General features: G+C 51.0%; 1 protein-coding gene across 1 annotated transcript; it reads left to right on the top strand.

Annotated features, from left to right (window-relative positions):
- The first annotated feature begins 7,295 nt into the window (after window positions 1–7,295).
- On the top strand, window positions 7,296–24,564 carry RPAP1 (RNA polymerase II associated protein 1). Its single transcript, XM_080809385.1, has 25 exons — window positions 7,296–7,339; window positions 8,133–8,389; window positions 8,692–8,840; window positions 9,120–9,209; window positions 9,672–9,789; window positions 10,412–10,633; window positions 11,499–11,678; window positions 12,912–13,027; window positions 13,353–13,451; window positions 14,512–14,613; window positions 14,842–15,009; window positions 15,248–15,430; window positions 15,724–15,858; window positions 15,958–16,128; window positions 16,611–16,768; window positions 17,232–17,390; window positions 17,520–17,721; window positions 18,143–18,252; window positions 18,604–18,799; window positions 19,017–19,169; window positions 19,388–19,530; window positions 20,109–20,865; window positions 23,557–23,733; window positions 23,884–23,943; window positions 24,050–24,564. Exons 2-25 carry the CDS (start codon window positions 8,209–8,211, stop codon window positions 24,197–24,199), a joined length of 4,179 nt encoding a protein of 1,392 aa, XP_080665511.1. The 5' UTR covers window positions 7,296–7,339; window positions 8,133–8,208; the 3' UTR covers window positions 24,200–24,564.
- Window positions 24,565–25,224: the final 660 nt, after the last annotated feature.

Raw genomic sequence — 25,224 nt, 5'->3', positions numbered from 1 at the left:
CCCCAGCGCCCTTTCCAGAAGTCCTGGGAAGGGAGGAGGAACGAGCTACTCAGCCCCCTGTTCCCCCACAGCCTCACTGGATCTTTCCAGGGATTCTCATGAGCAGCAGGGGCCTTCCTCTTCCTCCACTTGGCCCCCTCAGTGCATGCTTATTAATTATCCTAATGATAACAACAGCAGCGCCGGTGGCAGCCTCAGACCCAGCTCCAGGCGCCCTCAGGTGGCAACACCAGGAGAGACTCCAGAAGGGCTGTCAGACTTGGATGGCAGGGGCCTGAAGTCTCAGTGTAGCTTGGCGCTCTGCCAGTTTCCTTGGGCGCTCTGGGTGGGCTCCAGGACCCTTTCTTAAAGGAAAAGACTTGTTCTGTTCCAGAATCCACAGAGTTTGGGCTGAGTCGGGTCAGAGCAGGCAGACGGCAGTCTGGGGCTGAAGCCAGGTGCACTGGGGCCCTATTTGCTACTGTGGCAAAGTGGCTGCCGCAGCTCTGCACTTGGACACTCATCACCCCCTTGGGGCCCTCTCCACATCTCTCCTCTCTCCAGGGGACTTCAAGTTTCCAGTGCAAGAAAGCCTTCTCCTATTGACTCTGGTTGACTTTGGAAAGACTCTCTCCCAGAGGACGTTGAACGCAAAGCCCAAACCCAACCTTCCACTTCCCTTCTCGCATTTCTTCCTTCCTTTCCTGAGCTCCAACGGGAATCCCAGCCTGAGGATGACCCTTAGCTACCAGTCCAAATGGGCTTTTTGGGCACGTGGATGCCACTGCTTTCTGCGCTCACAGCCTAGACAAATTCTTATCTCAGCTGCAGGCCTCAGGCACATCACTGTTACCCTGGGGCGGCACGCTTACCAGGTGGGGCCAGGAGCTCTGAGTCTGCTTTCTTTACCTCTGCTTTCGAGTCCTTCTCTATTCTTAGTATTTCTATTTGCAGGAGGAAGGGGAGACTGTGGGGTCCTGGTCTTCTGACTTTCTAGTTCCCACACAGAGTGCTTGCCTTCCTGAGCTGTAGCAACACATTCCTAACCTCTCTCTCTCTCTTTCTCAGCATGGTATAGGAACGTGCTTTAAGGGTATGTGAGCAGGTGTGATTCTATGGAAGAAGTGTGTAGGTGGGTGAGAGGGTGTGCATTGTGATGTACGAGGGAGGGTGTGCATTTGTGCAAACTCTAAATGTGACTGACACTTTGTGGGTGGATGGGGAGAAAGTGTGTGTGTGTGTGTGTGTGTCTGTGTGTGTGTCACTGAAGGAGGTTGGCTGCCTGTGCAAATACATGCCTGCAAAATCTTCCTTCCTTTCATAAATGCATTGCTTCGAAGGGAACTAATCAAATCAACAGGAAATGTATTTGACAAAATGCAGGAGCAGCTGTCCCAGGAGTTCCTGTCCTCAGAACAGAACCAGAGCCAGCTATGATCTACCCCAAGGGAGTAAGAAGGGACCACAGGGGAGAGGAAGGGCCAGCAGCAGCCCCTAATTGTGGATGGAGCTGAGCTGGGGCCCTGGCATCTCCCTTCTTGGGTGAAGTAAGTATCTGCCCACTCTGCCTTATATGATCCAGGCCTGCCCAGGGAGGCCAAGGATAGAGAGGAGACATAGACAAACCTGGAAAGATAAACCATCTGCCCGGGGTACCCGGGTGGCACAGTCAATTAAGTGTCTAACTCTTGACTTCCAGCTCAGGTCATGATCTCAGGGTCCTGAGATCCATCCCCAAGCCCCATGGTGGCCTCGAGCTGGACATGGAGCTTGTTTGAGATTCTCTCTCCCTCTCCCTCTGCCTCTCCCCACCCCCTCTCTCTAAAACAAACAAACGAACACACAAACTAACAAAAAACCATCTGCCCATAGTAGCAGAATCCCTTGATGGCAATTTCCATCAGTCTCAGGAAGAAGCTGCTTCAGCTTTCCATTCAGGGAAGAGGAGGAATGGACCAAGAGGGAACCAAGGTGAGCCATGAGGTCAACGTAGTCTTGCTGCCCTGTGAGCAAGGATCCATTCTTTCTGGACTACTTACTGGTTCAAGAGGTGAGTTGAGACATGCCGCGTCCGGAATGGGCAGGCTGCAGACTGTGCTCCGCATCCCCTTAGAGAAAGCAAGGAGGCCACTCCTTCAGGGCTTGGAGGCAAACTGCCTGCCGGTGTGATGGCAGGGGCGCTGGGGATGGCCCCCGTGCCTGCCGAACACTGCTTGCCTAAAATTCCTGAGTCCGAATCGGTGCAACGCCTTGCCCAAGTGAAGATGGAGTGGAAAGGTAAATCCCTAGGAAAGACAGAACTTCGATGTACAGGCACTAAGGGACTTTCAAATGCTCAGACTTTTTTCCCAGAAGCAAACCGAGGAGGCTGGAAGAGAACAATAAGTTTGGGGTTTCTGAAACAGCACATGGGTCTGAACACATGAAAGAAAAAAATTGTCCTCTTCAAAATTTCGCCTAGGGATGGCCCTGAGGGCCCTTGTCACCTGGCAAAGGAAATATATGTGTGAGTGTGAGTATATTTGTTTGAAGGTCTTATATCTAGCTGTCTGTGTTTCCTTTTTTGACCCTTTTTACAGCCTGGCAAGTGATACTTTTCTGGTTCTTTTTTTTTTTTTTTTTTACTTTTTTTTTTTTAAAGTAGGCTCCACGCTGGGTGTGGATCCCAACGTGGAGCTTGAACTTGAGACCCTGAGATCACGACCTGAACTGAGATCAAGACTTGGATGCTTAATCGACTCAGCAGCCCCTAAAAAACTTTCTATTATGAAATATTTAAACATAAACAGAAATAGAGAGGAAAGTATAATGAATCATTCTGGTTCAATGATTATCTTAGCTAATTATCTTCTATTGTCCCATTTCTTGGTGTTTTCCTAGACTTTTTATTTTATTTTATTTATTAATGTGTGTGTGTGTGTGTAAGAGAGAGAGAGAGAGAGATAAAGAGAGCGAGAGCACAGACGGGAGAGTGAGAGGGAGAAGCAGACTCTGCTGAGCAGGGAGCCTGTTGTGGAACTCAGTTCCAGGACCCTGGGATCATGACCTGAGCCAAAGGCAGATGCTTAACTGACTGAGCCACCCAGACACCACTTCCTAGAGTTTTTAAAAGCAAATCTTAGGGGCACGTGCATACACATACACACAAGAGGTGGGAGGGGCAGAAGAAGAGAAAGAGAATCTCAAGCAGGCTCCCATCCAGGCACGCTGGTTCATTAATTCTAACAAATGTAACCTGTTAATGTTAGATGTTAAAAACAGGGGAAATGGGGCACCTGGCTGACTCAGTAGGTTGAGCATGTGATTCTTGATCTTGGGGTCCTGAGTTCAAGCCCCAAATCAGGCGTAGAGCTCACTTTAAAAATTGACAAGAGATGAATGGATAAAGAAGATATGAGATATATGTATATAGATATATGTGTGTGTGTGTGTGTGTGTGTGTGTGTGTGTGTGTGTAGGAATACTATGCAGCCATCAAAAAACCTCCAAAATCCTGCCATTTGCAACGATGGAACTAGACGGTATTATGCTAAGTGAAATAAGTCAATCAGAGAAAGACAATTATCACATGATCTCCCTGATGTGAGGAATTTGAGAGGCAGGGCAGGGGGGTTGGGAGGTAGGGAAGGAAAAAAACCAAGATGGGACTGGGGAGGGAGACAAACCATAAGAAACTCTAAATCTCACAAAATAAACTGAGGATTGCTGAGGGGTGGGAGGGGAGGGATAGGGTAGCTGGGTGATGGACATTGGGGAGGGTATGTGCTATGGTGAGTGCTATGAATTGTGTAAGCCCGATGATTCACAGACCTGCACCCCTGAAGCAAATAATACACTGTATGTCAATAAAAATAAATAAATAAATAATAAAAATAAGGTGGGGGTGCCTGGCTAGTTCAGCCAGAAGAGTATGTGACTCTTGATCTCAGGGTTGTGGGTTCAAGCCCCATTTTGGATGTAGACGTTACTCAAATAAATAAACTTTTTAAAAAGATGGGAGGCAAGGCCAACCCTCTCAGGTCCCCTCCCTCTTTGGGAGCTTTGTACTCTATCATTCAATAAACTTTATCCCCCCCCCCCAGAAATGGTGCACCTGGGTGGTTCAGTCAGTTAAGCGTTTGCCTTTGGCTCAGGTCATAATCCCAGGGTTCTAGGATTGAGTGGCATCTGCCTCCCTGCTCAGCAGGAGTCTGCTTCTCCCTCTGTCTCTCCCCTGCCCTCCCCCCAGCTTGTGCTCTCTCTCTCTCAAATAAATAAATAAAATCTTTAAAAAAAAAAATGGGGGACACCTGGCTGGCTCAGTCAGTGGAGCTGGTGACTCTTGCTTTTAGGGCTATGGCTTTGAGCCCCACGCTGGGTGTAGAGAGAGATTACTTAAAAATAAAATCTTTGGGGGTGCTTAGGTGGCTCAGTCAGCTGAGCATCTAACTCCTAATTTCGGCTCAGGTCATGATCTCCAATGGTGGGATTGAGCCCTGTGTCAGCCTCTGCTCTGGGCATGGGGCCTGCTTGGAATTTTCTCTCTCCTTTTCCCTCTACCCCTCCTCTCCCCCCACCCTTTATCAAAATAAATAAATAATCTTTTTAAGAAATGGGGAAACTATGTTTGGAGTAAATGGAAACTGTAATTTTCCTGTAAATCTAAAACTATTTTAGGGGCTCCTGGCTGGCTCAGTCAGTGGAGCAGGTGATTCTTGATCTTGAGGTCATGAATTTGAGCCCCCGATTGGAGGACAGAGATTATATTGAAAAATAAGTAAATAAAGGGTCACCTGAGTGGTCAGTCACTTAAGTGTCTCCCTTCAGCTCAGGTCATGATCTTGGGGTCCAGGATCTAGCCCTTCATCAGGATCTCTGCTCAGAGGGGAGTCTGCTTCTCCCTCTCCCTCCTTCAGCTCCTCCCCCTGGCTTATGCTCTCTCTCTCAAATAAATTAATTAAATCCTAAAAATAAATAAATAAAATCTTAAACTATTCCTCTTATTTTTCTTTCTTTCTTTCTTTTTTGTCAGACAGAGAGGTAGAAAATGAGAACATGAACAGGGGGAGCAGCAGGCAGAGGGAGAAGCAGGTTCCTCACTGAGCAAGGAGCCTGATGTAGGACTCGATCCCAGGACCCTGGGATCATGACCTGAGCCAAAGGGAGATGAATAACTGACTGAGCTACCCAGGCATCCCTTAAAACTATTAAAAAGTAAAGTTTACTTTTCAAAAAAACCACATCCATAACCAATAATTTTTTTAACCCTTAATATAAAACCCAATTTGTGTTTAGTTTTCCCCAACAGTCTCAAAAAAACATCTTCTTACATTGGGCTTATTTGAATCAAGATCCAAACAAGGGCCATATATTTAATTGATAGGGTCTCATGTGTTTGTAAATCTGTAGAAGGTCCCCTTCTCTCTGGGACATGAAATTTATAGAAGACACTGGGTCATTTGTAGAATTTTCCACAATTTGGGTTTGGGTAATTGTATCCTTGTGTTATCATTTAACATGTTCCTCTACCACACATATTTCCTGTAGACTAATAGTTAGAGCTAGATCCTTCACTAGATTCAAGTTCAATTTCTGGCAGGAAGGTTTACTTGGGAAGTGTTTTATAACTTCCAGTTTCATCAGATCAGGAGCACATTATGTCCACTAGTCTCACATTTAGTGATATTCATAAATTGGCAGCCTGATCCATTATATATAAAATCCTCATCAACCTTTTACCTAATAGTTTTATCAGTCGTTGATGATCATTGCATGGAGCAATTATTTCATTAGTGGTTGCGAACAATGATTTTCTACTATCATTCTTCCAGCATTTCTAGCTCCAGCTCCCTTCCCTTACTCCCCATAACTTCTGACCAGGTCCAGTACTATTTTGGACCCCAAGAATGGCTAAAACCTAGTAGCTGAAATTTACTGCTGCAGAGACCATGAGAACTAAAGAAGGAGGCTACAGAATACCTGGAAACTTAGGAATGCAAATTCTTGGGCACCTGGGTGGCTCAGTGGGTTAAGCCTCTGCCTTTGGCTCAGGTCATAATCCCAGGGTCCTGGGATCCAGCCCCCACATCAGGCTCTGTGCTCAGCAGGGAGGCTGTTTCCTTATCTCTCTCTTTCTGCCTGCCTCTCTGCCTACTTGTGATCTCTCTCTGTCAAATAAATAAATAAATTCTTTTTTTAAAAAATGCAAATTCTTGGATCCTGTCCAATATCTACTGAATCAGAAACTCTTGAGGGTGAGGCCCAGTAGTCTGTTTTTAATAAGCCCCCAAGGTGATTCTCATGCCTGCTAAAGTTTGAGAACCAATGGACTAACACTGGCTGCACTAAGATGGTCTTCAGTCAAGCAATGATTTACTAGGATCCTAAATTCAAGGCAATATGCTGGGTGCTGAGTCCTATGGATGCAAAAAAGAAGGCCTGGTGCCCCCAAGGAGCCCACAGTCTATTCAAGAGAACAGCACATATACTTATGAAAGGTGACCCAGCAAGAGTTGACAACTGGCAATGCATTCCGAACAAGCCAGCAAGTGGTATAGTGGAAGATTCCAAGGAAAGTTCAGTGAATAGGCCTGGTTGGCAGAGATTTTAAGGTTCACTCCAGCTAGGCCTTAAAGGAAGGTAAAGATTATGGGGGTAGGAGGTGGGAGAGAAGAAAGGGAGAATTTCCAAGAAGAGACACTTGAATGAACAAAGGTGGGTTGCTCACGAAGGGGATCACCCCGTGGGCAATTCACCACCGCCATTCCTACAAGAGTTTCTTCATTAAGCCTCGCCTTTCCTTTTACATGTTTACCTTCTTGCTCACCCATAAACTCAGTGGGGAGGTCACCTTGGTGTGTGCCGGTTTCTGGGTGCTGCCCACGAGCTTAGGAGCTGGGTTTAGGATGGGATTATCCGGGCTGGTGAGTGCAGAGGGATGTCTGAAGTACATTTTGCCTCTGCCACGGGTGTCGTATGTGCAAAAGGGCTTGTGCCTGCCGTACATCCAACGGATGAGTGTTCTCGGTGTCAGCAGAGAGCCTGCGTGGTGGAATATGGCAGAGATAGCCCAGTATCTTGGCGCTCAAGGGTTCCGAGTGCAGGGGCGCCTGGCTGGCTCATTCGTAAGAGCATGCGGCTCTCCATCACGGGGTGGAGCTAGGGTCCCACATAGAATAGATGTCGAGCTCACTTAACTAGATAAACTTTTTTTTTTTTAAAGGGGGTGTGTGTGTGTCCAAGCGCCAAGCGGCAAACCCCAGAGGGGGTGGAGCCAGACCAGCGAGAGGCGTGGCTGGGGTGCGGGGCGGAAGCTCGAATCTGGCGGCGGCGGATGTGCGGCCCTTGCGGGGCAAGATGGCGGCGCCCAGGCAGTCTTAGAGTAAGTAAGGAGCGACGCTGGAGGGACGGACTTCAGAGTTCCCCGGCTGAGGGCTGGCTACACGGTATCCGGTTCCTTTGTGGGAGCCTCCCCGAGTGTCTTTGCTCTACATTGGAGTGGCCGCGGCCTCTTTGGTGTAGAGATCCCGGCCACGGCCCTCCATCCTCAGGCTGCATAAACTTGAGACTCGGTGATCTCTCTGTTGATGCGGGTGGTCCAGAAATGTCGGCGATCGCAGACCCCTAGGGACAGGTGTCGGGCCCGACAGTGTACAAGTCTTGTACTTCTTTGGTGAAATTTATTCCTAAGTGTTTTGCTCTTTTTGATGCGATTGTAAATGACATTGTTTTTTTAATTTCGTTTTTTGATTGTTCATTTTGCTGGTGAATAGGAATACAGATGATTTTTATATGTTGATCTTTTATATTTTATAGCTCAAGGGTTGGTTGGTTGGTTGGTTTAATAATTTGAACACCTTTAGGCCAGGCGTAGTCTCTCTAGTTTGATACAGAATCATTATTCCCTATCTGCCTGGCTCCTGATGTTATTTTTCTTAGATTCCCTACAGTTGTTTCTGAGACTTTTTATCATCCACAGATTGTAAACAATCTTCAGTTGGCTGTAAATATTATTAGGCTGATGATATCAAGGAGGGCTAAACAGGGAGGGAGTGGCAATAAGGTATGAATGAGAAGGAATGAGTTGATGTGAACCCAAAAAGTGTCTTTTCTGATGCACAATAAAGAGAGTCAGGGTTCAGTTGCAGAGAGCCCATCAACTTTATTGTTTGTAGGGTTGAATGAAAGGCAGTCCCCACACCAAAGCAGTGCTGGAAAGAACTGCAGGAGAGCAGCAGCTGGAGTGTGGAGATGCTGTCGAGACCAAAGCCAGGGGAGTCAGAGGTGGACCTGCTGCGCTTCCAGAGTCAGTTTCTTGCAACTGGTGCAGCTCCAGCAGTACAACTGGTGAAGAAAGGAAGTAGGGGAGGTGGCAACACTAACCTGGACCAGCCTCTGCTGCAGGACTGTCGGGATGTGGTGACACTGGACAGTGAGTGGCTGTGGATGTGAGGCTGAGAAGGAGAGAGGGTGTGGCCTCAGGGTCCTCTCCCTCTTCCTGATGTGGCTGGATTTTTCCCCATCATTTCAGACACTGCATAACCTCTGTTGCTACAGCCCCATTTTACATATGAAGAAACTGAGGTTCACAGAGGTTAAATATCTTGCCCAGGGTGACACAGCTTGAGCCAGGACCCCACAGCAGCTGCCTTTCTTTCTTTGGTTTCCTCCTGCCCTTTGTCTCTTCCTGGGAAGGAATGACTATCCTCACATCCGGGGTTTTTTCTTTCTCAGACCTTCCAGATTCGCCCCCAGCTTTGGTCCCTGCTCCCCCGAAGAGAGCTAGACCCAGCCCCGGCTGCCCCCTGCCTGAACATGAGGACCCTGAAGAGAGGCTGAATAGGCATGATCAGCACGTCACTGCCGTCTTGACTAAGATTATTGTGCGTCTCACCCTGGTTGAGTAGGATGAGGCATCTTGGGGCAGTGAGGATATTGGGTGGGTGTGGTGAGCCGTATGAGTAGAGGGTGATTCAGAAAGGTGGGATTTTATCCCCTTGCAGTCAGTTTGGAGCTGCTTTAGAATCACTGTACCCAAAGAAGCAAGGTGCATTCATAACTCCCTAGAGAGATTCCGAGTCATACAGAATTGGGGCTAGTGGGTTAGTGTCCAGCCTGGGGAAATCTCAGTATCTTCACTACATTGTGCTTTGTTGCTGCAGGAACGAGATACAAGTTCAGTGGCAGTGAACCTGCCTGTGCCCAGTGGTGTTGCTTTCCCTCCTGTGTTTCATCGCTCACAGGAGAGACAGGTAGGCAAGGTGCTTAGGTGGTATTTAGGAGACATTAGGTGAGCCTCATAGTGCCTCTTCTTCAGGCAGATAATCTGAATAATGATAAGCAGTTTCTCTTGTTAAGGCAGCACCATGCTAAGTGCTTTATACACATTACTTAATCCTCATAACAACCCTGTAAGGTAGGTAACATCATCCCCATTTTTCAGATGAGGACACTGAGACCCTGAAAAGATAAGTAACTTGTCCAACACCACATATCTAATAGGTAGAGGAACCGGAAATCCAACCCAAATTTGACAGACTTCAAGACCTGTCCTCCTGTAGAGCCCTGCTTTTTCTGAGGACTAGGGTTGTGATCCTTGGAGACTAAGCAAGTCGTTTTATCTCTTTGTTCTAGTGGCCTTAGTGTAAAGAGGTTGAGAAGAAAAGGGGGTAGTGAGCCATCAGTCTCCTCTGAGTTTTCTTCTTGCCCCATAGGGGAAGTCTGCAACATCTGGTAAGAGAAGCATCTTTGCCCAAGAAATTGCAGCAAAGAGAGCGTCTGAAACTAGCGTCCCACCAGTTAGAGAAGTGTCTACCCTGGATCCACCAGATGGTAAGCTGGGTTTAAAGAGACTTGGGCTTGGCCTTTTTATAATACACAATCATAGAGTCACCTTAGGGTATAAGTCTACCCTGTGTCAAATATGAAGGCGTATTTAGATGGCATTTGAGCCATCTAAAGAGAAAGCTGTATGTTATCCCCACTTACAGTACTGAGTACCAGTGGCTTGGGTCTACATCCGGATCTTAAGTGCAGGGGAAATGCAGGCCATTATTCGACCCTAGACAAAAGGAAGGAGACAGAGGTGTTTGTCAGAGACTGTAAAATAAAGATGTAGGGTGGAATTCCTTTAATGATTTAATTGGCAAAAGAGCTGAGGGCAGGCTTCTGGAGGCAGACGGCTACCTGGACACCCAAGAAAAGAGTCAGAAAGTAGGATGTTTCTTAGGGAAATATCCCTCAGAAAGGGGAAAAATGAGTGGAGAGGTCTCCACTCAATCCAGCCTGTGTTTGTCTTACTGGGGGGTGGGAGGGTGGGTAAAGGGATGTCTCTGCTCTGTGCCTGGGAAATCTCTGGGGTCTTCATCTGTCTCCAGGACTAATGGGGTTAGGGGAGAAGGCCAGAAGGCCCAGCTGGGGCAAGGCAGTGAAACTGATGATACACTTGTTCCAGGTGCTGCTTCCTGTGAGGCACTCACACCTCGGGAGCAGGGCTCCCAGCTTCCCTGGGGTAGCCGTGGCTTCCAGGGACCCCATCTGGTCACCGGGAAGGGGCTCGGGAGCAAGAATGCTGAGCAGGAAGCCCAGACCATCCATGAAGAGAATATAGCAAAACTGCACGCCATGGCCCCTGAGGAGATCCTGCGGGAGCAGCAGCAGTTGCTGGCTCAGCTCGGTATGGCACGCCGGGCTTCCTGCCGGGCCGGGTCTTGGAAGGGACCACCACTCACTGATGAAGGCCTGCTGAGAGGGCCAGACCTTTTGCTGGGTGTCTGAATGCATTATTTCATTCTGTCCTCAAATAGGTCCTGGAAGGTAGGTAGTATACTAGTTTCATTTACTTAGGAAAAAGACCTGAGCCTCAAAACTTGAAGAAATTCTCCCCTGGTCACATGACTGGTAAGGAGCACAGATGAGATGTAAACCCGGGTGTCTCGGGTCTGACAGGCCCTGCTCTGAACGACTATATTGTGTATGCTGTACTACTCTAGGATACGTATGCTGTGTAATAGCTGTGCCCTCTGTGGCACAGCTGTGACGTGTTCGTAGGACGCCCTACCTTCCTGGTTTCTGTTCACCCTCACAGTATCACCGAGTGGGGCTTGTCCCAAACTGTATACTTAGTGCCTTCATAGAACATACATAGATTAGGTTCCAGTAAATATTTGTGTGTAAATAAGTTAGTTCAAAGCGAGAGAAATGGTTCCCTGAAATGCCTTCTCTTGGGCCATAGTCAGCATTCATTCATTTATTCCACAGCCACTTCCCTTGGGCCTCTGACCTGGGGCCAAGCACGGGGGCGGGCAGGAACCTGGGTGGGCCAGACGACTGAGAAGAATGGACAGAAGGGTGGGTGGGTAGGTCCTAGTGACAGGTGTGGGTCATTGAGGTCCCAGGAGAACCCAGGGGGCTCAGGTCAGATGTGGGAAGGGGCTTGTCTTGGCCTTGGCATTGGCAGACAGGCAGTGTTCAGCAGGTTTCAGGTCTACAGGAGCCTGGGAAGGATCTGTCACCACTCACTCTCCCATCCTTTCCTCTAGATCCCAGCTTGGTCGCCTTCCTGAGGTCTCCCAGCCTCACCCATGAGCAAGCAGGAGAGAAGACCACAGAGGAGCAGAGGTCAGGAGGACACTCTGTTGAGGTCACTGGAGAGGAACCCATTGTGCCAACTTTTGCAAGTGAGCCCAGGCAGGAAGATGATCTGGATCCAGGAGCCCCAGGTTTGGACAAAAGGGGACATCTTTGGGGGAATAAAAGTAGAGGAGAGTATCCCTTCTTCTAGGCCTGGCAGATGGGAAAAGAGAATCTTCTCTGTCCTTGGACATCTAACATTAATATTCATTATTGTCTGGAAATCAGTCTTTATTTGCTGATGTGTATGTTCTTCCTGCCTGTGCTTCCTGTTTTCTTGTCCTGTTACTGCTCCTTCTCTCCCTCCCCCAGTAAGTGGCAGCAGGATGTGACAGCTGAACCCTCCCCCAGCAGATCATCTCCACCCACCTTTATGGGAGCCACCCCAGCTCCGGCTTTGTCCACCCCACGGTTTTCTGCCTCTGCTGTCCGTGCTGAGGGGGGAGATGGCAGGGCCGGGGCAATGGGAGAAGAGGCTGACGCAGGTCTTACGAACGTGCCAGACCTAAAGCAGAGAGGCCAGTGGGAGCACTCATTTCCCAGGACCTGGATTATTTTATTAGTGATTAACAAAAGAAGAAATTAGATTATGAAAGCCAGGAAGCTCCTGCCGCTCAGTGAGCTCCAGGCCAGCTGAGCAGGTCAGGTGAGGGTTGGGGGAGAAAAAGGAGGGCTTCCCGGATGAGTGTTTCTGTATCTTGCCCCACAGAAGCAGGGTCGCTGCCCCTCAGTGCCCCACTCCCCTGCTTCTTTAGAAGGTCAGTACTAGGGGCACCTGGGTGGCTCAGTGGGTTAAAGCCTCTGCCTTCAGCTCATGTCATGATCCCAGGGTCCTGGGATCGAGCCCCACATCAGGCTCTCTGCTCGGCAGGGAGTCTGCTTCCTCCTCTCTCTCTGCCTGCCTCTCTGCCTACCTGTGATCTCTGTCAAATAAATGAATTAAAAAAAAAAAAATAAGGTCAGTACTAGGCAGTGGAGAACTGTGTTTTCCTTGATATATATGGTCCTTATGGTCCTCCCTCCTCTGCTCCCTCTCTCTCCTTTTCTTTACCTCCTCCTCTTTCTCTTGCCCCTCCCAGGAAGTACTTGGGGTCAGCAAAGGGTAGAGCCCAGGCCTGGGTGTGTTCTGCCATATCTGAGATATTTGCCCAATTCCCAGGAGTTCCAGCCCCTGGGCTGTGCCACTTAACTCTAGTTAAAGGCAGTGGCTGACAGACCCTTGGGCAGAGGTAGGTGTGGCAGCTGCGGGGTAATGGCTGGGACCCCAGGGGATCAGTGAGCTGAGCTCCTTAGGGAATATTGCTCCACTCCCATCTTCCTAGCTCTGGCCCTGCCTGTGACCCCCCACAAAGAATGGGTGCACATGGACACCGTGGAGCTGGAGAAGCTGCACTGGACCCAGGATCTGCCTCCACTCCGAAAGAAGCAGACGCAGGAGGTGAGGAGGGCCGGCCGGCCTACGAGGCGGGGAGCAGGCTGGGAGTGGCCATGGAACCTCTACCCACTGGGACCACATCACTTGTTCTCTCCCCCATGCTCTTGCACCCAAACTCAGGCCCTTTTCCAAATCCCTGGAGCTTGAGGAGTATGTCTCCTTTGCACTCCTCCTCCTCTCCCATCACCCTGCCTGTCCCCTGGTGCCAAGGGAGTCCCGTTTCCACTCAGGGGTAGAGTCAGACTGGAGGCCTGGGATGAAAGGTGAGGAGTGGGTGTAGGGAAGTTGCTGTGTTCCCAGCCTACAGTCTTCTTTCTCTTCCCATTAGAGGATGCAAGCCCGATTTAATCTTCAGGGAGAGCTCCTGGCCCCCGATGTGGACCTGCCCACCCATCTGGGGCTGCACCACCATGGAGAAGAGGCAGAGGTGAGGCATGGGCCCAGGGAGGACTGGGCAGCTCTCAGCAAGTGCCTTTATCAGCCGTATGGAAGAGGACCTCTGGTCAGTTGCCTTGGGCCTTCTCTGTAGCCTGTTGCATTTCATGGCCTTGCTGTCCGTAGGTTCTTAAGCTCAAAATGTTTCTCCTCTTCCCTTCACATTCCAGTCTTGCCTGAACTTGCCAGTTTTATGTCTGTCACCTCCCCTGGTGCTTTCTACAGAAGGGGCTTGCTCCCTCTTATCTGTTCGGTCGACATGTCTTCCCATCCAGCCCTCACGGGGCTGCCATACTGATTCCCTCTGGGCCAGCCCAGGCCATACCTTGCCTTGGAAAGTTTCCTGGCTCCCTTCTGCCCATGGAATAGTCTTGGCTCGTTAGCCTGGTGAGGCAGCCCTTTGACAGTGTCTCCCTGCTGACCCTCTAGCTCTGCCTTCTCACTCCCGCCTCACTGCTGTGGTGCTCTCTCCCCCGCAAACAGGGTGTACTCAGGGACCTCCAGGCTCAGGGCTGCAGGCAATGGAAGCTCCCTCTACCCACTGAGACCGCACCACTTTTCCACATTCTCCCCCCCCCCCTTTTTTTAAAAGATTTTATTCATTCATTTGACAGACAGAGATCACAAGTAGGCAGAGAGGCAGGCAGAGAGAGGAGGAAGCTGGCACCCTGCTGAGCAGAGAGTCCGATGCAGGGCTGGATCCCAGGACTCCGGGATCATGACCTGAGCTGAAGGCAGAAGCTTTAACCCACTGAGCCACCCAGGCACCCCCACATCCCCGCTTTCTCTCTCTCCTATTCTTTTGTTGCAAATTAAACACAGATTGTTGCATTTCTCCCTGTCTGCTTTATGCTGTGATTACTTGTGTGCAAATCTTACCTTCTTTACCAGTTTCTCTCCATGGAGAGAAGAGGCAAGAGATAACCACTCACTTAACTTTGTCTTCCCCTTGACAACTAACGCAATGCCTGGGAATATAGGGGTTTCTGTTTATTGGTTGGGGGTTGCTGCCCCGTGGGTTGGCTTCTTCTGACATCTTGTCCCTGCCCCAGAGAGCAGGGTACTCCTTGCAGGAGCTCTTCCACCTGACGCGCAGCCAGGTGTCCCAGCAGAGAGCATTAGCGCTGCACGTGTTGGCCCAGGTCGTCAGCAGGGTGAGTGGATTGCCTGCCCGGTCCTGCCTGCCCCCATGCCTTGCCCCCCACCCCGACCTCAGACTTCCCCACCTCCTTTTCATTCGACCCCAGGAGCCCATATAGCAGCTCTCCCTGGGGCAGACTGGGAATGGGACAAACCCAGGGTCATCGGTGGGCAAGTGTAGGGCTTAGGACAAAGACTCTATAACTTCAGCATCTTCAGCCAGGTTTTCCCCTGCCCCCCAGGCCCAAGCTGGTGAGTTCGGAGACCGGCTAGTGGGCAGTGTCCTGCGCCTCCTTTTGGATGCTGGTTTCCTCTTCCTGCTGCGCTTCTCCCTGGATGACAGAGTGGATGGGGTCATTGCAGCTGCCATCCGGGCTCTTCGGGCTCTGCTGGTGGCTTCTGGAGATGAGGTACACGGGGATAGACACGGAGCTTGGAGGCATGACGGTCCCTACCCCCTGCTCCTGCACACACCCTCACTGCAAAGGCTTTGCCCAGCAGAGCAGAGAAGGGGATGGCAGCGGCATTGTCTTCTCCTCAGAGCCCCTATACCCAACAGCCTTGTCTTTCTGTTCTTAGTGCAAGTCTTCTGCTGACTACTCCTGGGCCCTTTTGGGTCTTCCCACCCCCTTTTCTTCCCTACGGCAGGAGCTCCTTGACAGCACCTTCTCCTGGTACCGTGGAGCTTTGGTGTTCCCTCTGATGCCCAGCCAGGAAGACGAGGACGATGAGGATGAAGATGAAGAGCCTCCAGCAGAGAAAGTAAAAAGGAAGAGCCCTGAGCAAGGAAAGCGGCCTCCATCTGACCTGGCTCGACACGATGTCATCAAGGTAAAGATGCTGGGCAGCTACACCTGTCCCCCAACCTTGAGGGCGAGCACGTCTTTTGGGGATGGGGGGGTGGTGCAGAAAGAGAGAATCCAAGCAGGCTCCATGACCAGAGGAGAGCCCAACATGGGGCTCGATCCCACAACCCTGAGTTCATGACCTGAAGTCAAGAGTTGGACACTCAACAGACTGCTCCACATCAGCGCCCCCACAGGGCAAGCACATCTTGGGCAAGAACAGTCATCGGGGCTTGGGGCCCAGCTGTGTGTGGCACTGGGTTTATCTCTGATCACCAGGGGCTTCTGGCTACCAACCTGCTGCCTCGGCTGCGCTACTTGCTAGAGGTCACCTGCCCAGCACCTTCTGTGGTCCTTGACACCCTAGCTGTGCTGATCCGTCTGGCCCGGCATTCCCTGGAGTCAGCCACAAGGGTGAGAAAGGAGAGGAGATGGGGAATGGGCAAAGAGCCTAGCTGGGCCTGGGCCTGACCCTCAGCCTCCCTGTCTCCCTTTTCTTCCTGTTCTCCACAGGTCCTAGAGTGCCCTCGGCTAATAGAGACCGTGGTTCGGGAGTTCCTGCCCACCAGCTGGTCCCCCGTGGGAGCGGGGCCTGCCGCCAGCCTACACAGAGTGCCCTGTGCCGCTGCCATGAAACTGCTTCGTGTCCTGGCCTCGGCTGGTAGGAACATCGCTGCCCGACTGGTGAGCAGGACGAAGGTCCAGAGATGAGGGGCTGATGACAGGGCTGGGCTGGGGCTAAGCATGGCCTCTGGGCTCTGGGTAACTAGCTCATGCCATCTTCTTCACCTCTGATCCAGTTGCTCTGAAATGCAACAGGGACCACCAGCCGGAAACCTAGTCACTTGGAGTCTACTGTATTCTCTAGGCCCACTATACTTTCGTTACCTAAAGGGCTCCCTCTTCCCTGACCAGGAGAGCCACGTAGAGATGGGCAGCCATCACCCATAGCCAAGTTGCCCTAGAAAAGGTGTCTAGCAAGTGCTTGCTAGAAAGAAGGAGGGGAGGGTGGGATGGCTGAGGTAGTTTCATCCTGGCCCAGAGCGAAGACCCCGAAGAGGGGCCTGGAACAGGGCTGAATTGAGCCCATCGCCATAGCAAGAGAACCTGGGGCTGCTTGGGCCCGCAGCTGAATGGGATGCCAGACTCTGCCCTCTCGCCCTCAGCTGAGCAGCTTTGATCTCCCGAGCCGCCTGAGCCGCTTTCTAGCAGAGGCTCCCCAGGAAATGGCCTTGCCCCCAGAGGAAGCTGAGGCTCTGAGCATTGAGGCCTTCCGTCTGTGGGCTGTGGCTGCCTCCTATGGCCAAGGTGCTGACCTTTACAGGTGAGGAGAGATGGGAGGAGGCTCCCTTATAGACCCCTCCAGTTGTGCACTCGGGCCTAATCTGATGGCCCAGCCCTGCTCAATGAGTCCAGCTCAGAGGGACGCTGAGAATGAGGAGGAGGGGATTCTGGGAGGAACGAAGGAAGCCTGGGGGCCAGGACTAGCCAGGGGACAGTAGAACAAAGCTGAGGTAACCACATTCTGTGTACGACAGCCTCAGTAGCTTGGTGAAATCCGATTTAAATCCCCTGTTGGGAAGAAGCCTGGAAGGTCTACCTCCTTCCCTTCGGCCCCCAGCCTTCCTTCCCTCTGAAGCCTTCCATGAGTACCTAGCTCTGGGGCCTCTCCCTCCGGAACCGCCTTAACCAGCCTGCAGATCCCTGGGGGAGCGCCCTGTCTTGTGTCTCCTGTCTCCCCGTGCAGGGTCTTCATGCACTGACGGATAGTAACTGTTCTCTCCCAGGGAGCTGTACCCAGTGCTGATGCGGGCCCTGCAGGCCGTGCCAGAGGAGCTCAGCACACAGCCCCCTCGGCCCTTGTCCATGCAGCGGATTGCGTCCTTGCTCACTCTCCTTGCCCAGCTGACCCTGGCCACCAGCAGCACCACCCCTGAACCCAGCAGGTGGGTTATAGATAGCTCTGAGCTCCAGAATGGAGAGAAGCACTCCTCCAGAGGGAGAGGGTGGGTAGAGTTTATGGGGGCCTCGAGGCATCCAGACCTTCACTGTGACCCCTTTTGGCATTCCTGTAGTGACAGTGCTGGGGCCAGTGTGTCGGCCACCCCTTCCTCGATCACTTGGACACAGGTGTCCGGGCTCCAGCCTCTTGTGGAGCCCTGTCTAAGACAGACCTTGAAGTTGCTGCCCAGACCTGAGATGTGGCAGGCTCTGGGCCCAGTGCCCACTGCCTGCCTGCTCTTCCTGGATGCACACTACCAGGCCTGGAGCCAGCAGGTGAGTGTGGCCTGCCCACCTTCCTCTGTGCCCTGCATGCCTGCCTCTGTCTTTACACACCACCCTCCATCTCCCTCTCTGTTTCCACCTCTCCGCCTCTACTTCCCCATTCCACTTTTTCCTGCTCTCCATGTTTTTCCTTCCACCTTTCTTCCTTTTTCCTCCTCCAAGTCCATTGGAGCTGCAAAGGAGCTGTGTTGGTGGGGATCAGAGACCCCTAAGCAGCAACTCTGTCTCCCTGGAGGAAGATAGTGGGTGTTGGGACAAACTCAGGGTCTTTTCTCTCCAGAGGGTCAGAAGGCAGAAGCCTCCAAACACTTGACTCTTGGGCTCTTAGAGTAATAGGCTGGGCCTGGGGGCCCAGGGTCTAGGAGAATGGGTGTCTTGGGCTCTTAGCTCAGTGAGCTCCTTGGTCCTCCAGCCAAGCCTATGCCCAGGGGATTGGCTACAGGATATGGAGCGCCTGTCAGAGAGCCTGCTGTTACCCTTGCTGCGCACACCCACTCTGGGCAGCCTGTGGGATTCTCTTGGGTATGTACTGTGTGTGGGGGTGGAGGTTGGGAAGTGGGGGCAGGGGGAAGGAGTATGTACTTTTGGGTATGTACTGTGGGGGGGGTGGTTGAGAAGTGGGAGCAGTGGGGAGGAGGCAGCTTCTCTCCCTTTGGGACTCCTGGGTCTAGCTCCCTCATCCATCCCAAATAGAACCTCTCAGCCAAAGGAAACCTGACTCCCTAGCGGGCAGCACTTGAGGGCTCTGAGGAGTGTGGGTACCGGTCCACATAGCCAGGTTCCTGCTGGCCTTGGTGGCAGACCAAGCAGCTCTTTTCTGGCCTGGCACACATCAGGCCAGAGCCCCCGTCAGTTACTTCATTCTACTTCCAGGAACTGCTCCCCTCTCTGCAACCCGCAGTTCTGTGTTCGGGCCCCTGAAGCTCTCCCCAGCCTCGTGTCACTGGGCAGCACAGGAGGCCGCCTCTCTCTCAGTTTGGCTGGCTCAGCCTCACCGTTCCCGTTCCTCACTGCCCTTCTCTGTCTTTTCAACACCTTGGCCCGGATCCACAAGGGGCTGTGTGACCAGGTGAGACCTAGGCACCTGGTTCGGGGTCAGGTGGTGGGGTGAGAGGCGTGGAGGGGCTATACAGGAAGAGTCAGAACAAACGGTACCACTGGGGGAAGGGAGGTCTCTCCTGACAGCCCCCATTTCTGTGAGTTTGTCTGGGGAGGGGGCAGCCACCTGAGGAACCCCAGGAAAGATCAAAGTCCCCTTCAGAACTGAACAAGTTTGCTTTCCTTAGCTGGCTGTCATATTGGCCACCCCGGGACTCCAGAACTACTTCCTCCAGTGTTTGGCTCCCATGGCCCCCCCACACCTCACGCCCTTCTCTGCGTGGGCTTTGCGCCACGAGTACCACCTGCAGTACCTGGCACTCATCCTGGCGCAGAAAGTGGTAGGTACAGCCCAATCCCCCGTACCGCTGTCCTTCCCCCCAACCTCCCATTAACCACCACCCCTCGCCACCTTCTTTGGAGCCTGTGCTGCTTCTGGCAGTCCATGCACACCCTCCTCTACTCCAGACATGCCTAGGATCTGGGCAGCTATCCTCTGTGCACGTGTCCTCACATCTCTCTCTTCTGTCCCTCTCACACCCCGCTTCTCTGTTCGTAGGCAACAGTCCAGCCAGATCTGGCCATCAACGCCACGCTCCATCACAGTATGGTCTTAGCCCTGCTGAGCCGACTGCTGCCTGGAAGTGAGCACCTTGCCCATGAGCTCCTGCTGAGCTGTGTATTCCGTCTGGAGTTCCTCCCGTGAGTCCAGGCTTGGTGACATCAACTCGGCCCTTTGAGAGGCTGCTGCGGGTGTTGATGAAGCAGCCCTGAATATGGAGCCAGGGGCTCTGGGTTTAATCCCCTTTCTTCTGTGGATTGTGCTCTCTGTGTCAGAGCTTCTGTTTCTCATCAGTAAAGTGGGATGAAGATACCCACGCTAGAGAATTACAGTGAGATTCCCGTATGACTGGTCAGCTAAGAAGTGGTGTATAAACTAGCTATACACACGTAACAGCTAACGGGGATCGAGTGCTTACTCTGTACCTGGCCGCTTCTTAAGTACTTCTCTTGTGTTTTCCCTGTACTGTGAGATAGGTACTGTTATCCCCATTTTACTGTGAGGAAACTGAGGCACAGAGAAGCCCCATTAGCCTGTCCCTAGGCAGCGGACTCTGATGCCCACCCTCTTAACTACTACATGCACTACATAGAAAGTGATTAGGGAACAGGGAAGAGCAGGATTGACCTGGAACCTCTGGGAAGCCCTGGAGAGCTGGCATGGTGTCCAGAGCACTGTGGTTCGAGCAGTCACTTTGGACTTTTGGGTTCTGTTGCAGGGAAAGAGCATCAGGGGGTCCGGAGGCAGCCGACTTCTCTGACCGGCTGTCCTTAGGGAGCAGCAAGGACTCGGGGTGTGGGCGAGGCGCTCTGCTGGCTCAGGCCTGCCAGGACCTCCCCAGCATCCGTAGCTGCTACCTGACCCACTGCTCACTGGCCCGAGCCAGCCTGCTAGCCTCGCAGGCCTCATACCGAGGGGAGCTGCAGCGAGTCCCCAGCCTGCTGCTCCCTGTGCCGAAGGAGCCGCTGCTGCCCACCGACTGGCCTTTCCTGCCACTGATCCACCTCTACCACCAGGCTGCAGACACTGCCCCGGGACTCCCTCCTGCTGACACTATAGGCACGGCTCTGCGGGCTCTGCAGTGGGTGCTGGTCCTGGAGAGCTGGCGCCCTCAGGCCCTCTGGGCTGTGCCTCCCGCCGCCCGCCTGGCACGGCTCATGTGTGTGTTCCTCGTGGACAGTGAACTATTCCGGGAGACCCCAGTACAACATCTGGTGGCCGCGCTCCTGGCCCGGCTCTGCCAGCCTCAAGTTCTGCTGGACCTCAAGCTGGATTGCCCACTTCCCGGCCTGGCATCTTTCCCTGACCTCTATGCCAGCTTCCTGGAGCACTTTGAGGCTGTCTCTTACGGGGACCACCTCTTTGGAGCCCTGGTTCTCCTTCCCCTGCAGCGCCGGTTCAGCGTCGCTCTGCGCCTTGCCCTCTTTGGGGAGCATGTGGGAGCCTTGCGAGCTCTGGGCCTGCCTCTGACCCAGGTACTTTCTCAGGCCAGCAGAACCTGTTGTGGCCTTCCTGTGCTGGGCCTGGGAGGGAGTCCTGAGCAGTGGGGAGCTTTGGTGGTCCTCAGGTTCCTTACCTTCTGGGGGATTTTGACGAGATTAACAGAATCATGGAAAGGCTTTAACGGTATCTGGCATATAGGATGTATTGGTTATTATTAGCAAGCCACAACTCATTACTCAGTGCTACAATCTAGATGAGAGACATAGTAAAACCTAACAGAGTTCTAAGTTATTCACATTTTAGATGTTAGGTCAGGATTCAGGAAAGGAAAAGATCAAAGTGGGCTTCCCATAAGGAGAAAGCTTTGGGGAAGAAGCAGGGGATGACTTGGGAACTGAAGGATGGGTAGAATTTTATGTTGGGGATAAGGACAGTATGTCCCTAGTGGAACACCATCAGCAAAAGCAAAAAAGCCAAAAAAAAAAAGAAGGAAAGAATATAACAGGGTGGGAAGGAGAAGGAGCCAGATTTCAGTTTAGGAACTTGTTGGGAACAAGCCTAATAAAGTCTTAGAGAGCCTCAAAAATCAGGCTAAATGGTTAAACTTATATAAGCTGTAGAGAGTTAACTTTCTTAAAGTTTGGGGTTTTTTTCTTTATAACTTATTCTGGTAAACTTAAAATATAAATATTTTAATAAATACATTTAACATGTATATAAAATAAGTCTTTTATATAAAGAACTAAAGAGAAAACTTAAAATATATTTTTTAAAGATTTTTATTTATTTGAGAGAGATTACAAGTAGGCAGAGAAGCAGGCAGAGAGAGAGAGGAGGAAGCAGGCTCCCTGCTGAGCAGAGAGCCCAATGCGGGGCTCGATCCCAGGACCCTGGGATCACCACCTGAGCCGAAGGCAGAGGCTCAACCCACTGAGCCACACAGGCGCCCTGAAAACTTAAAATAGTTTTAAGAATTAAAAAAAAATAGGGGCACCTGGGTGGCTCAGTGGGTTAAAGCCTCTGCCTTCAGCTCAGGTCATGATCCCAGGGTCCTGGAATCGAGCCTGGCATCAGGCTCTCTGCTCAGCAGGGAGCCTGCTTCCCTTCCTCTCTCTGCCTGCCTCTCTGCCTACTTGTGATCTGTCAAATAAATAATAAAATCTTAAAAAAAAAAAAAGACCCACATTGGGCTCCCCGCTACTTGCGCACACAAGTGCGCGCACTCTGTCTCTCTCTCAAATAAGTAAAATCTTTAAAAAAAGAAGAAGAATGGGGCACCTGGGTGGCTCAGTGGGTTAAAGCCTCTGCCTTTGGCTCAGGTCATGATCTGAAGGTCCTGGGATTGAGCCCCGCATCGGGCTCTCTGCTCAGCGGGGAGCCTGCTTCCTCCTCTCTCTCTGCCTGCCTCTCTGCCTACTTGTGATCTCTGTCTGTCAAATAAATAAATTTAAAAATAATAATAATAATTTTAAAAAAATAAAAAAAGAAGAAGAAGAATTGGGCACCTGGGTGGCTTAGTTGTTAAGCGTCTGCCTTTGCCTCAGGTCATGATCCCAGGGTCCTGGGACTGAGCCCTGGATCCAGCTCCCTGCTCAGCGGGAAGCCTGCTTCTCCTTCTCCCACTCCCCCTGCTTGTGTTCCCTCTTGCTGTGTTCTCTCCCTGTCAAATAAATAAATAAAATCTTAAAAAAAATTTTTTCAAAGAACATTATGGTCATCCATAATCCCACTGCCCAGTAGTAACTTTTGATTTTTATTTCTTTACTTTAGTCTTTATATGTGCATATATATTTTTATAAAATTGGGATCCCTGCATAATGTTCTTTTCATTGAACATTATATATTAAGCATTTCCCAATCATTATATATTCTTAAAAATCAACATTTTTTATTACATTATAATCCATTGTGTAGGTGCTTCCTTTTATCAGAACCCCTTAGTGGGCATGACAGTGGTTTCTAATTTTTTGCTATTTGAAGTAACACTATGATAAACACCGGGGGATATAAACTTTATCTCTTTCTCTCATAATCATGTCTTTTTTTTTTTTTTTAAGATTTTATTTATTTATTTGTCAGAGTACAAGCAGGGGGAGCCAGAGAGGGAGAAGCAGACTCCCCACTGAGCAAGGAGCAAGGAGCCCCATGTGGGACTCGATCCCAGGACCCTAGGATCATGACCTGAGCTGAAGGCAGACACTTAACCAACTGAGCCATCCAGACATCCCTCCCTTTTTTTTTTTTTTTGAGGTTTTATTCTTTAAAATAATCTCTTCACCCAATGTAGGGCTCGAACTCACAACCCCAAGATCAAGCATTGCATGCTGTACTGAGTGAGCCACCCAGGTGCCCCTCTCATAATCATTTCTGCATGGAATTGAGAATGATTTTTTTAGAGAGTTACTGGTCCAAAGAAAAGGAACTTTAGAAAGGTTTCATAATATAATTGAGCAGTTGAATGTGACATTTTGAAAGTTTAATTTTAAGCAGATTAAACAAGTAGTGGTAGGCAGTAGAATTTACTACTGCTTCCCATTTCCCAGTTTCCCCTGCTTCCCAGCTCTTTAGTCTTTAACCTCAGTTCTTATGCTAGATAGTAATGGATGTCTGTCCAGGACCTTATCTCTGCCTCACGATTTGGCTCAGGTGACCATCAGGCCTCTACCCTGTTGTCCCTCCATACACATTCCCACCCTCAGCATGCCTCTTTCCCCCTGTCACAGCTGCCTGTGTCCTTGGAGTGCTATACAGAGCCTCCCGAAGACAACCTGGCCCTCCTTCAGCTCTACTTCCGGGCTCTGGTTACCGGTGTCCTCTGTCCACGTTGGTGCCCTGTGCTCTATGCTGTGGCCGTGGCCCATGTCAACAGCTTCATCTTCTCCCAGGACCCCAAGAGCTCAGTAAGTTACATCCCCATCACCAGAGGGTGGAAGAGAGACTGCGACTGAGCTGCCTCCGGGTCAGCTGGGGAGGAGATGAGGGTTAGATGAGGGCAGTGGTGGGTGCCAGCCCTGGGCCCAGTGCCATCTCCCTCCCTGTTCTGCCTCTAGGAGGAGGTCAAGGCTTCCCGCAGAAGCCTGCTGCAGAAAACCTGGCTGCTGGCTGATGAGGTAGGATGGGGCACATCCTGGATGGGGGGAGATAGTAGGTCTTGGGGGACAGAGATCTCAACAGGAACTCAGTAGCTACTTTATAAAATTTCGTCCCTTTTTGCAGGGTCTCCGGCAGCACCTTCTCCACTATAAGCTCCCTAATTCTGCCCTCCCAGAAGGCTTTGAGCTCTATCCCCAGTTGCCCCCTCTGCGTCAGCAGTACCTCCAGCGACTGACCTCAGGGACGCTCCAAAATGGGGTATCCGAGGCCTAGTACAGTTGCTACAGATGGAGACTTGGATACATTCTCCTGGGGTTCACCAACACGTGCCTGGCCAGACAAAAGGATTTTGTGTCCTTATGGGTGCACAAGAGACAAAAGAGCAGAAGGCTTGCCTTCCTGGGAGCAGGCCATTGGAGCTTTTTTGGAACAGGGTGAGCCCTACCATTATATACTGATGTGTGAAGCTCAGGATCTGGGGCTTCTGAGGGTCTGTACTGGGAGTGAAGGGTGACTTAACCCTCTTTTGGGGACAAGGAAAACTATGGACATCTCTCCTTCCCCTGCCCCAGACCAGGATATATAAATGCTGTAAATGCGTACTGAAATAAAAAATTTTTGCATCTCCTAGGAATCTGATTTGGACTAATTTCAGACATGGTATTTCAGGATTGGTATGGAGGGATGGACTGTCCCAGGGGAGAAGGAGGAATTCTGTGAGAGATGGGAAAGTAAAAACTAAGTCCACATCTGGGACAACTAAAATGTGGGTCCCAGTTCTGGAGGCAAGCCAGGCCAGAGCAATGCTCTTAGGAAGGGGTACTACCTTTTTTTTTTTTTTAATTTAACAGAGAGACACAGCAAGAGGGAACACAGGCAGGGGGGAGTGGGAGAGGGAGAAGCAGGCACCCTGCTGAGCAGGGAGCCCGATGTGGGGCTTGATCCCAGGACCCTGGGAATATGACCTGAGCCGAAGGCAGACGCCCAATGACTAAGCTATCCAGGTGCCCCAGGAAGGGGTACTTCTTAAAGGACTCTCGGCAGTCCATTTGGAGTATAAGTATCCTTAGTGAGGTCAGCATCTTATCTCCATATGGTCCATTAACTACTATCCTGAGATATGAAGAAAGCAAAAACCAGACTGTGCAATAGTTGTCTGTCTTAATCTGTTGGGGCTGCTATAACAGAATACCATAGACTGAATGCCTTATAAACAACAGAAGTTCATTTCTAACATTTCTGGAGGCTGGGAAGTCCAAAATCAAGGAGCCGGCACAGTTGGTCTCCAGTGAGGGCCC

This window comes from Martes martes, assembly GCF_963455335.1.
Source record: "Martes martes genome assembly, chromosome: 7".
Taxonomy (NCBI): domain Eukaryota; kingdom Metazoa; phylum Chordata; class Mammalia; order Carnivora; family Mustelidae; genus Martes; species Martes martes.
The sequence above is the reverse complement of the archived record's forward strand: the minus strand, read 5'-3'. Positions and strand labels throughout refer to the sequence as shown.